This window comes from Pogoniulus pusillus, chromosome 3 (assembly GCF_015220805.1).
Source record: "Pogoniulus pusillus isolate bPogPus1 chromosome 3, bPogPus1.pri, whole genome shotgun sequence".
NCBI lineage: Eukaryota > Metazoa > Chordata > Aves > Piciformes > Lybiidae > Pogoniulus > Pogoniulus pusillus.
Window position 1 is genome coordinate 15291886 of NC_087266.1, and position 12706 is coordinate 15304591.

General features: G+C 38.9%; 1 protein-coding gene across 2 annotated transcripts in view; it reads left to right on the forward strand.

Moving 5' to 3' along the window:
- Positions 1-12706, forward strand: part of DYNC2H1 (dynein cytoplasmic 2 heavy chain 1) — a 160376-nt gene that overhangs the window by 27441 nt on the left and 120229 nt on the right. For both annotated transcript variants that reach the window (XM_064170698.1, XM_064170692.1), the window contains 10 exons: positions 2176-2326; positions 3795-3997; positions 4434-4616; positions 4827-5009; positions 5151-5374; positions 7213-7328; positions 8387-8586; positions 9872-10136; positions 10461-10668; positions 11047-11176. In XM_064170698.1, the coding sequence (XP_064026768.1) occupies positions 2176-2326; positions 3795-3997; positions 4434-4616; positions 4827-5009; positions 5151-5374; positions 7213-7328; positions 8387-8586; positions 9872-10136; positions 10461-10668; positions 11047-11176 (1863 nt within the window). The remainder of the gene's footprint in view (positions 1-2175; positions 2327-3794; positions 3998-4433; positions 4617-4826; positions 5010-5150; positions 5375-7212; positions 7329-8386; positions 8587-9871; positions 10137-10460; positions 10669-11046; positions 11177-12706) is intronic.

The window sequence follows — 12706 nt, forward strand, 5'->3', positions numbered from 1 at the left end:
ATGAGCTTGCTCAGACCTCCATCAAACCTGACCTTGAATGAAGGTTGGAAGAGAAATCTGAGGATCATCTAGTCTAACCCTCTGCTAAAGCAGGTTCTCCTAGATCAGGTTGCAGAGGAATGTGTCCGGGTGGGTTTTAAACATTTGCAGGAAAGGAGACTCCACAACTCTCTGGGCAGCTCATTCCAGTGTTCTGTCACCCTCCAAATAAAGAAGTTTTTCTTCATATTCAGATGAACTTCCTGTGTTCCAGTTTATTCCTATAGCCCCTTGCCCAGTTGCTGGACATCACTGAAAAGAGTCTAGATCCATCCTCCTGATGGCCAGCCTTTAGATATTTATATTTAGATATTTCCCCTATCAATTTCATCTTTTCCAGGCTGAAGAGTCCCGGGTCTCTCAGTCTTTGCTTGTAACAGAGATGCTCCAGTCCATTAATTATCCTTGTAGCTCTCTAGTCAACTCTCTACATGCTTCATTCTTTTTTTTTTTTTCTCTCTTGGACTGAGGAATCCAGAACTGGACACAGTACTCCTGATGTGGCCTCACTGAGACAGAGTAGAAAGAAAGGATAATCTCCTTCAGCCTTCTGGTCACTCTCTTCTTAATGTACCCCAGTACACCATTGGACTTTTTGGCCATGAGGGCACATCATTGGTTTATGGTTAACTTGTCCACCAGGCCTCTCAGGTCCTTCTCCACAAAGCTCCTTTCCAGCACGTCAACCCCTACTCTCTACTGGTGCATGGAGTTATTACTCCTTAGGTGCAGGACCCTATACTTGCCCTTGTTGAATTTTCAGGGGTTCCTCAATACCTAACTCTCTCACCTCTCCAGGTCTCTCTGAGTGGCAACCATCCAGTGTGTCAGCCACTCTTCCCAGTTTCGTACGATCTGGACATGGTACTGGTCCTTGGGGAACACCACTAGCTACAGGCCTGCAACTAAACTCTGCAGTGCTGATCTAACCCTCTGAGTGTTATTGTTTAGCCAGTTCTTCATCAATCTCACTCATTTAACCCACCTTCTTGAGCTTCCCTGTGAGTATGACACTGGAGACAGCATCAGAAGCCTTGTTGCATGTGAGGTAGACAACATCCACTGCTCTCATCTACTCAACCAGTCCTGCTACCAAGAAAGGCTATCAGATTAGTCCAGTGTGGAGATTTCCCTTTGGCGAATCTACACTAACCACTCCCGATAACTTTCTTTGCCCCAACATGCTTAGAGGTGGCATTAAGAATTAGCTGTTCCATCATCTTTCCAGGGATAGAGGTGAAGCTGACTGGCCCATAGTTTCCTGGATCCTCCTCCTTGTCCATTTTGAAAACTGGAGTGACATTGACTTTCCTCCAGTCCCCAAGCAGCACTTCCTTTCTCCATAACCTTAGCAATAACATCTGTCAGCTCCCTCAGCCGTTTTGAGTACACCCCATCAGGGCCTATGGGTCTGTACACATTCAGTTTACCCAAGTGATCTCTAATCAAATCCTCCATGACCAAGGGAGAGTCTTCCTTTCTTCAGTCTCTGTCTTTTACTGCCAAAGACTGAGATTTCTGAGGGCTGACCTTAGTGGTCAAGACAAGCAAAGAAGGCATTCAGTAACTCCACCTTCCCTTTATCTCTGTCTGTGTCCATCTGTATCACTGTTCACCTGCATCCTTGTCACCAGGACACTCACCTCATTCAGCAATGGGCCCACATTTTCCCTGGTCTTCCTTTTCCTACTGATGGACTCAAAAAAACCCTTCTTCTTGTCTTTGACATCCCTTGCCACATTCCATTCTAAGAGGGCTTTAGCCTGCCTTGTTCCATCCCTACATACTCCAGCAGTGTTCCTGTATCCCACCCAAGGGGCCAGTCTCTTTTCTACAATTTGTAAACTCACTTCTGATGTGTCATTTAATGGGAAAAAGCACTTGGAAAACCTCTCCACCACATTCTGCAGAGCAGCTAAGGAACTTGCTGTATTAGACACATTGCAAGATTTTGCTAGCTTTTGTCAGGTTTTAAGATGGCTGTATTTGCTCTTAAAAGCATATAAAGTGTATGGGTTTGTTTAATAATGTTTCACTAAAGTACTTTAAACATGAAATATAGTAAGAAATTACTAACAAACTAAGAAACTTATTTTTCTTAATGTCTTCTTATAACTTGAACTTTCTCTTCCAAAGATTCTTTCCTTGGCAGAACAAATTCAGTTCACTGAAGATGTTGAAAGAGCCATCCAAGACCATAACCTGCAACAATTAGAATTACAGCTTGTGACTAAACTGGAACATTATACCAGCATTGATACTAGTATAGGAGACGCTAGGAGTACAGGTATAAAAATGATAAATCATACATAATTCTTTGTAATGACTTTGTAGTTCTGTGCTATTTAACAGGGAATTGTACAAATCTGTCTCAATTTGAGTTATGTAAGGTTACTCACCTATTACTGTCAAGATTGACAGGTTTAATATTTCAGACCAAAGAATGGATTTTTATTTAGATTAAAAATTATCTTGGACCATGCATATATCTGCAAAGTACTTGATTTAATTTTTGTAATAACTTTTGGATTTTTTTTGTTTATATATTTACTGATCATTTTTCTCACCTGCTGAACTGTTCTACAGTGTTGTGTTTTATGGGAATTGTCCAAACAGCAGGTGAAGTATGTTATGGTGTGCCAGTATATTATGTACAACTGTGTAGGTGATTGTCTTTTTCTATTTTAGATGTATACATCTGTATCTCAACTAAAATTCTTATGTACCTCTGTAGTAAAACTAATAAACTTGTTATTGTTGAGATAGGAGTGTTCTGAATCTTACACAGTCTAAATGAGCTAGAATAGTTATACCTTTGTGTGCTTATTCCACTTTTTTAACCAGAAGTCTGAGTGCCTCAGATGTAAAATTCTATAATTTATATTAACCAAGATGGCTTTTACCCAGTATGTACAAAAAGAGCAGATTTGACATGTCGTTGACAGTCTTCCAACATATTTGTTAGCTGCTTGCTGTGTTAAATTCCAGTTCAGAATTTGTGAGGTGTTAACATTTGATATATTAATTAGGAACAGAATTCATATCACCTACCTTCAGTAGTCAGTATGATTCTTTATCTAAGCTCCCTTTCAATGCTCATTGTGTAGCCATGGGGTAAATGTCAGCTGTTAGAGAACAGTGTTCACTCTAGATATTGTATAACATATTTACAGTATCTTTTCAAGTTGGGTAGCAGGTCAACTGCCTGATTATCTTCACTTACTTTCACATCATGGAATACCACAGGAGCACAGCAAATGGATTTCTTTCAAATTAAACTAAATTAAACATTATGCTCTCAGACTACATCTAATGCATCCAGAATGCATTCCATATCACCCTAAATAGTCTTAGTAAAATCTCCACAGTGCATGTAGAGTGATTAGTGTGGTTTTCAAATCCTCAGCAGATCATTTAACAATTTGTGCCACACTAGTTACTGAAGTGGACTTAAGTGTAAGCATTCCTGAAATAGATTATTTTCTAGAAAAGCCTCTGTCTTGAGCAGAGGCAGACAAAATCACTTATAAGTGAATGAAGCTACATGGTGATTCAGTTTTCAGCCAGGAACTCATTTGATGCTGCTTGCTTTAGATAATAAATATTTCTATTTATAAATTGAAGGAAAATCCGGAAAAAAAATAATCTGCTGATAATAGAAAGCAACACAATGAACCAGAGAATAGGTAATGTATCCTGCTTATTACACTGTTATGATATTTTCTGGGTGTTTTTGTGTGTGTGGTTATTTGCAGAATCAGGAGTTCTGGAGCTCAAGCTTAAAGCTCTGATTCTTGATATCATTCATAACATTGATGTTGTGAAGCAGCTGAATCAAGCTCAGGTTCACAGTGTTGAAGCTTGGGCTTGGAAGAAGCAGCTGAGATTTTATATGAAAGACCAGAAATGTTACGTTCAGATGGTAGATGCTGAACTCCAGTATACTTATGAATATCAGGTATGGTACTTTAAAGTTTTACCTTGTGTCTGTTACATATGTCAAACACTTTTTTATTTCACACATGTCTCCTTGTTACTTCCCAACTATGTTGTGTCCTTAATACTCAAAGAAAGGGTAAGAATTTTTATTCTTGATACTAATGGGGTAAATGTAAGTTGTGTGGAAATCAGTTACAGTATCTTATCAATGTTTTCTAATGTGTTGCTACTTTAGTATATTGAAGTACAGTTTCATTTTACTGGTTTTCTGTAATCCTAAAAGAGAAAAAAAAAAGACATTTGACATAAAACCAGAAAAAAAATTGTAATGGTAATTAAAATGATATACTTAATGAAACATTAATCTTGACCTTTATATTTTCTAACTAATGACTTAACAAATTAAATTACACTGTCTACCAATCACCATAATTTGTTTGCTCGTTTTTCTGCAGGGTAATTCCCCTAAGCTTGTTTATACACCTCTGACAGATAAGTGTTACCTAACTCTTACTCAGGCTATGAAAATGGGACTTGGAGGAAATCCCTATGGTCCAGCTGGAACTGGAAAGACAGAATCAGTAAAGGCCTTGGGTGGGCTTCTTGGAAGACAAGTATTAGTCTTTAATTGTGATGAGGTAAATACTGTTCTGTATAGTTTAGGAAATGGATATCTGTGCTCATACTTCATAAAGCCATACTATATTCTAGAAATATTTTTGATAATTTGTGAGCTTCCATTAGAAGTTTGTGGATATTTCCAATGTCATTTTTTTAACAGGTGAGAAGACAATCTTGAATTATTTTCCTTTATTTGATTTTTAAAAATTATTCTCTTTAATTTTAAGGGTATTGATGTGAAGTCGATGGGACGCATATTTGTGGGCTTAGTGAAGTGTGGTGCCTGGGGCTGTTTTGATGAATTCAACAGACTTGAGGAAGCTGTGTTGTCTGCAGTGTCCATGCAGATTCAGACAATTCAACATGCACTGAAGAAACATAGTCCTGTATGTGAGATGCTTGGCAAAAAGGTACAGCAAAAACTTAATGATTTTCTTCTTATAAAAGCAGTCTATAAACAACTGACTTCTGTAAATAAATATAGTACACTCAGCATTTCTCAGTATTGTTTCTTATGACAATGTACTGCTACACTGCACTTCTCATGCTAGGTTGAAATGGATCATAATTCTGGGATTTTCATCACTCTGAATCCTGCTGGAAAAGGTTATGGAGGAAGGCAAAAACTTCCTGATAATCTCAAACAACTTTTCAGGCCAGTTGCTATGACTCATCCAGACAACGAGCTCATTGCAGAAGTGATTTTGTATTCAGAAGGCTTTAAAGAAGCTAAGATACTTGGTAGAAAATTAGTGGCTATTTTTAATCTAGCAAGGTAAGTTTGATTGCTTCCCTCCCGCCCAATTCATGCTACTTTCTAATTCTCTTTCCTCCAACTTTTATTTTAGTATTGATCTTTGTGGGTGTCTCACTGCTATCTTGCTTCTCCTCCATCTAATTTTTCCCAAAGCATGACTACAGGGGTACAATCTACGTGTACATTGTTAATTTTATGACTTGGATATTGCAGAAATCTATTTGTCAGAGTCAAAACTAGACATAAAACCTCAGGTTTGGAATCATCAGAAGTTTTACATTCAGTACAGCTCTTAAATCTGAACGGTATACCATGCAAATCTCTATAGATCCTAATTGAATATTTTTAAAAATAAAAAAAAGTGTCACAATAAACAGAGGGGTTCAGTGTGAAAATATATATATATTATATATATATTATAGTCTGAAGGTGGCAAAGTACTGCTCCACTATTCCACTCACTGCATAACAATGTGAGCATGTGGATATTCTAAAGCATTGTGTTGAAATTAGACTCTTGAAGTTGTTGGAATAGGAGTGACTACTTGATATATATCTATTAGAGAGAACAAAGTACAGGGGTTTTAATGGAACTGGCTGGAGGGCCGAGCCCAGAGAGTGGTGGTGAATGGTGCCACATCCAGCTGGCGGCCAGTCACTAGTGGTGTCCCTCAGGGATCAGTGCTGGGCCCCATCTTCTTTAACATCTTCATAGATGATCTGGATGAGGGCATGGAGTCAGTCATCAGCAAGTTTACAGATGTCACCAAGCTGGGGGCAGATGTGGCTGGGTTGGAGGGCAGAAGGGCTCTGCAGTGGGACCTTGACCACCTGGACAGATGGGCAGAGTCCAATGGGATGGCGTTCAATAGCTCGAAGTGCAGGGTGATGCACTTTGGCCACAACAACCCCATGCAGAGATACAGGCTGGGATCGGAGTGGCTGGAGAGCAGCCAGACAGAGAGGGATCTGGGGGTGCTGATTGATACCCGCCTGAACATGAGCCAGCAGTGTGCCCAGGTGGTCAAGAGAGCCAGTGGCATCCTGGCCTGCATCAGGAATGGTGTGGTCAGCAGGAGCAGGGAGGTCATTCTGCCCCTGTACTCTGCACTGGTTAGACCACATCTTGAGTACTGTGTTCAGTTCTGGGCCCCCCAGTTTAGGAGGGACATTGAGATGCTTGAGCGTGTCCAGAGAAGGGCGACGAGGCTGGTGGGAGGCCTTGAGCACAGCCCTACGAGGAGAGGCTGAGGGAGCTGGGATTGTTTAGCCTGGAGAAGAGGAGGCTCAGGGGTGACCTTATTGCTGTCTACAACTACCTGAGGGGTGGTTGTGGCCAGGAGGAGGTTGCTCTCTTCTCTCAGGTGGCCAGCACCAGAACGAGAGGACACAGCCTCAGGCTATGCCAGGGGAAATTTAGGCTGGAGGTGAGGAGAAAGTTCTTCACTGAGAGAGTCATTGGACACTGGAATGGGCTGCCCGGGGAGGTGGTGGAGCTGCCGTCCCTGGGGCTCTTCAAGGCAAGATTGGACATGGCACTTGGTGCCATGATCTAGCCTTGAGAATTATGGTAAAGGGTTGGACTTGATGATCTGTGAGGTCTCTTCCAACCTTGTTGATACTGTGATACTGTGATCTTTGGAGATGTAATAAATACAGGAGCCATTGAATGTGCTCAGTCTGAAAATTTCAGACTGTCGTTGCTTATATCTCTGAAATATGTTCGAAGTGATGCTGCAAATATTAATCACTTTCTCTTTTGCCCAGATCCATCTTATGAACATACTAATTAGCCAAATAAAATTTTCAGGCACTATCACCTAAAGCTTATTTCAGTACTGCTGTGTTTAAATTTAGGGAGCTTCTGACACCGCAGCAGCACTATGACTGGGGTTTACGAGCACTGAAGACTGTTTTGAGAGGCTGTGGCAGTCTTCTTCATCAGATGAAGAGAAGTGAAGCAAAACGAGAAAGTAAGATTGATTATGCTAAACTGTTGATTATTTAGGCTATTGTACAGGTATCATTCACTACAGCTTTCCTGTTCACTGGAGTTTTGAGAAGCCCTCTAGAGGCAATTTAGAAAATAAAAAAATATTTGTTAGAGCCCTTCTTCATTAGGAGTTCACAAAAGAATGTTGTCATACTCTAGATTGAACTTTAATATCCAAAGAACATAGAGGACTTTATTCTGGGTTGATTCTCAGTGATTCTCCAAGACTGTTGTTTTCACTTGGCTTCGGACAGGACAGTTGATTTTCTGATGCTGTCATTCTTCATCAGTGATCAGACCATTTTGATTTTATTTGAGGACTGCTATAATTGTCTCATGGCATGTGATTTGGATTGGTAGACAGAGGGAACTATAATGTCAGGTAGCAGTGATAGAAATGTATTGAACTGGACCAGCTCACTATTTTTTAAAATAAACTTTTCAAATTGTTGTTGTTTGGATGTTAAATGAGTTGGAATTAAACATGTGGGATGAAAGAACATTTCACATCTTCAGGATAGAACTGTTGCTTCTTATTTTCTTAAAGAGCCTTTATCTGAAAGTTTTCAGAGACAACCTTGATTTATAAATCTTGGCATTGCAAATGCTCTGACAACTTTAAGACTTTGTAACTTGCTTTGTTGTGGATCTGCCAAAGAAGGATTACTGGCAATGTGTTTTAGGGCACATTCCTATCACTCTTCCTCCTATGTCATTTTAGCTGCTTGTTTGGATACATAAAATTTGCTGAAGTTTATTTGGTCTGGTTTAAAATGCAACTTTTGATAAGTCCTTGAAAGGCAGGATGGATGGATTTAACTTATGATTTAAACTCAGAAACTTTCCTTTGGTTAGTTTCTTGGTTTTCATCTCTTAGTTTGAGTAAGTGTAACTTCCGAGTAGAGAAGTACATGAACTGAGAAGTACTCTGCATTGTGATTCCACCTTCAACATCTTAGCAGTATGAGTGGAAGTGTTGAAGGCAAATAAACTCAGCAAACAGCTTAAACTGATCTGACGTTTTGCTTTTATTTCCAGTTACTGAAAGCCACATGGTGGTTCAAGCTCTGCGGCTCAATACAATGTCAAAGCTTACATTTGCAGACTGTGCACGTTTTGATGCGCTGGTTAAAGATGTGTTTCCTGGAATTGACTTTAAAGAGGTGGAGTATGCTGAGTTAACTACAGCTTTACAACAAGTCTTTGAAGAAGCAAACTTGGAAATTATAAGCGGCCAGGTAAACATAACTGCAGCAAGAAAAGGATATGAGTTATTTTGAATTAGAACTGATATACTTTATGTTCATTTGACTCATTTCTGTTTACTTTTGAAAGAAATCTTTTTCTCATCTTGACAGAGTGCTAGGCCATTGCTATATATACTGTATATATATTATTACCTGTAAAGGTTGGACCAGATGGTCCTTGAGTCCCTTCCAATCTGGCATTCTGTGATTTTTATGAAAATGTGAATAACTGATAGATAATCACACAGTATCACAGTATCACCAAGGTTGGAAGAGACCTCACAGATCATCAAGTCCAATCCTTTACCACAGAGCTCAAGACTAGACCATGGCACCAAGTGCCACATCCAACCTTGTCTTGAACAGCCCCAGGGATGGTGACTCCACCACCTCCCCGGGCAGCCCATTCCAGTGTCCAATGACTCTCTCAGTGAAGAACTTTCTCCTCACCTCCAGCCTAAATTTCCCCTGACATAGCCTGAGGCTGTGTCCTCTCTTTCTGGTGCTGGCCACCTGAGAGAAGAGAGCAACCTCCTCCTGGCCACAACCACCCCTCAGGTAGTTGTAGACAGCAATAAGGTCACCCCTGAGCCTCCTCTTCTCCAGGCTAAACAATCCCAGCTCCCTCAGCCTCTCCTCATAGGGCTTGTGCTCAAGGCCTCTCACCAGCCTCGTCGCCCTTCTCTGGACACGCTCAAGCATCTAAATAATAATCACATGTATGTAAAAAATAGATGCGTGTTTGAAGCATGGTAGATTAGAAAGAAAAATACTATCAGGAAATTTAAAATGTGAACATGTGACACAGTTTTATTTAAGCCAGGTCTAAGCATTGTTGAATGTTTTGAACAGTGAAAGAATTATAAGCATTTGATTTTATCAAGCATTTGTGTGTCTAATTTATAATCAGTTGTAGGGCTGGATGAAGTTTGTGACTAAAGTTTCATTAATTTCTCAGTGAAAATATGTCCAAAGAAGGCTGATATTTTTATAGTTGTAATTTAGTGAAATGGCTACTAACATGCAAAATAATTGATGATCTGTGAGGTCTCTTCCAACCTTGGTGATACTGTGATACTGTGATACTGTGATAAGTCTATTGATATTCTTTAGTGTCATCATTTTAGTTACTTCTGCAAATATCTATTGTTTCAAAAAGTAAAATTACAAAGACAAAGTGACTGCATGCAAGGTGAATTGGAAAATTATAAAAATAAAGATCATGATTGATTTAGCTTTACAATTTCCCATAGCCATCATCTCTTTTGTTATCTAGATCAAGAAAGCTTTGGAATTATATGAACAACTACGTCAAAGAATGGGTGTAGTTATTGTAGGTCCAAGTGGTGGTGGTAAATCGACACTTTGGCGGATGTTAAAGGCTGCACTTGGTAAAACTGGCAAAGTAGTGAAACAGTATACAATGAATCCCAAAGCTATGCCTCGACACCAGTTCCTAGGCCATATTGACATGGATACCAGGGAATGGTCTGATGGTGTGCTTACGAATAGCGCTCGACAAGTAGTACGAGAACACCCAGGTATGTGTGTGAGGCAATTATACATCATGATGCTTGAGTAGGTCAAATTGTTTATTTTCAGTTACATTTTTAGATTGTGTTATTATTTGTGAATAGTGTAAGGTATTAAAAACTTTGGGTGACAGTCATAGTAAAGAAAATTGATATATACTTTCCATGTTTCATAATAAGACTGCAGAAATAGGCATCAGAAGATAAAGCAGGTAAGAAATAGCTTCATAAAGATTATATTTAAGTTATAATGAAAGACAAGTATTAAAGTAGCAAGGGGTGAAGTTCTTGAAGTGTTTTCCTTGGGTTTGATAGTTTTGTGTTTGGAAATAGATATTACTTCATGGATAATCTGTGATGGTGATATTGATCCTGAATGGATTGAATCTTTGAACTCCGTTTTGGATGACAACAGACTGTTGACTATGCCTAGTGGAGAAAGAATTCAGTTTGGCTCAAATGTCAACTTTATATTTGAAACTCATGACCTTAGCTGTGCCTCTCCTGCTACAATATCTCGAATGGGAATGATCTTTCTGAGGTAGGTCACATGGCTATTAAATAGTTTTACCCTAAGTAAATGTATGCTTACTTTTGAAAGATAAACTATAGTTGATGGAGCAATTTAATTTCTTGCTTGTACTTATGAAACAAATCACTGGGGAATTTTACTTTAGCTTCTATGACTCTTCATGTTAAAATGTTTTGACTTAGATATCACAGACGTTTTGAAAGAGAAATGTTGGGTTCTTGGTTTATATATCACCCTTAGAGAGCCCAAATATTGGTTACAAATTCTGGCTAAAGTTTTTCCTTGATTTTTTTTATCTGGAATTTTGTCATTCCCGTGAACCTGTTCATGTGAAGATGTGGATGCCTTGTATTTATCTGAATCTTGATTTATTTTGATTTGACTTAGTGATGAAGATACAGATCTTAATTCTCTGATAAAGTCTTGGCTAAGAAGTCAGCCTGAAGAATACAGATACAACCTTGAAAACTGGATTGGGGACTATTTTGCAAAGGCTTTAAACTGGGTTGTAAAGAAGGTTGGTAAATAAATACTTAATCAGATTTTGACTTCTGCTAGGAATGATTAGTTTTTCTAGTTTAGCACCAAAGAGATCATTCATATTACTTTTCAAATTTTAAGCAGAATAAAGTCTCAATGCTCATTCAGTGGTTGTTTTCTTAGTAAGATTAGTATTGAAATACCAATTGGTTTCCAAAACCTGATTGCTGTACTTGAAGTTTTGAAATATTTAATACAATTTTAACTAATAAATGCATGAATTTCTGTGAAACTTAATGCCTGTCTTTAATTTTCTATACCAGACATTTCTCTGTACTTTTTTCATAGTGTTGAAAGACCTCAATGTCTAAACTGAAAAATAGAAAAGCAAAGAAAATTGTTTTTCTAGACAGAAGTTGATGTCTGTTACAAAAAAAAAAAAAAGCTAAAATTTGAAAAGTTGCAGAGTGTAGGCAGAAGCTTTTAATAGAAGGAGAAAGGTATCACTAGATACTTTAAAAGATTGACAAAGATATATCTAAAAAAATAGTCTGATTGTTCAGAATGATAAATTTTAATGGCACCCACTAATCTGTCCTGGATGTAACTTTAGCACAAAAAGATTCTACTCAAAACCTGAAGTGAAATACACTTTTAACCGAAAGGTAATATACAATTACCATACTGAAAAAGAATAGTCCAAAACTTTGTCCGTTATCTGAATTCTGGGATTCTGTGGTGTACATCAAAATAATTGTTCTCCACAGAATAGATTTTTTTTTAAAGGATTCCAGGTCTTTCTCTGCCTCTCCCTTTCTCTGGAGTTGTATTTGCATGGTACAGGTGGCTTATTGTAGTGGTTTGGATGTAACCCGGCCCCCACACTTAAGAAGGTACCCAGACTAGACTCAGCTGGGCTCTGGGAATATAAATGAAGCTATTTATTTACAGCTAGCACAATGTACAAGCAGCTATTTACAGTATATACAGTTATAGACAGAAATATACAAGGTAAAAGTAATACAGAAACACAACTCCCCTCCCAGAAACCTGAGTTCCCAGGAGGGGCTCTCAACCACCCCTGCACCTTCCCCCTGCCCCTCTCAACCTTGCCCAGTCTTAAGGAAGAAAAGAGGTTCAGCCAAGAGGTTAAGAAGCAAAGTTAGTGGAAGGTGAGGTTAGGGAGCTGCAGCTCAGTCCAAAGCCAGAAGCAGAGTGAAGACAAAATGGCGAAAGTGTTATCTAATGTTTACTTTCTTCTTCTTCAGCAAGACTCTGAGGGAAGGAGACATCACCATTGTTTTTTTCCTTTCACAGCCTATGATCTAGTTTTTCTCACCAAAACATTCTAGCCTGCTTCAAACTAGCACACTTATGTTGCACAAAATAATATTTAGGAGGAATCCTCGCTGTGCGGCCAGAGAGGAAGTATTTGTCAGAGCTGTCATTACCTCCCTTTGGGCAGCATATGTGCTCCATGTTTCTAACACTTCTGGGTCTTTCACCCATGGGGATTTTTAGACTTTTAAAGTGTTCAGGTGGATACAGAGTTAAAAACATGACTAAT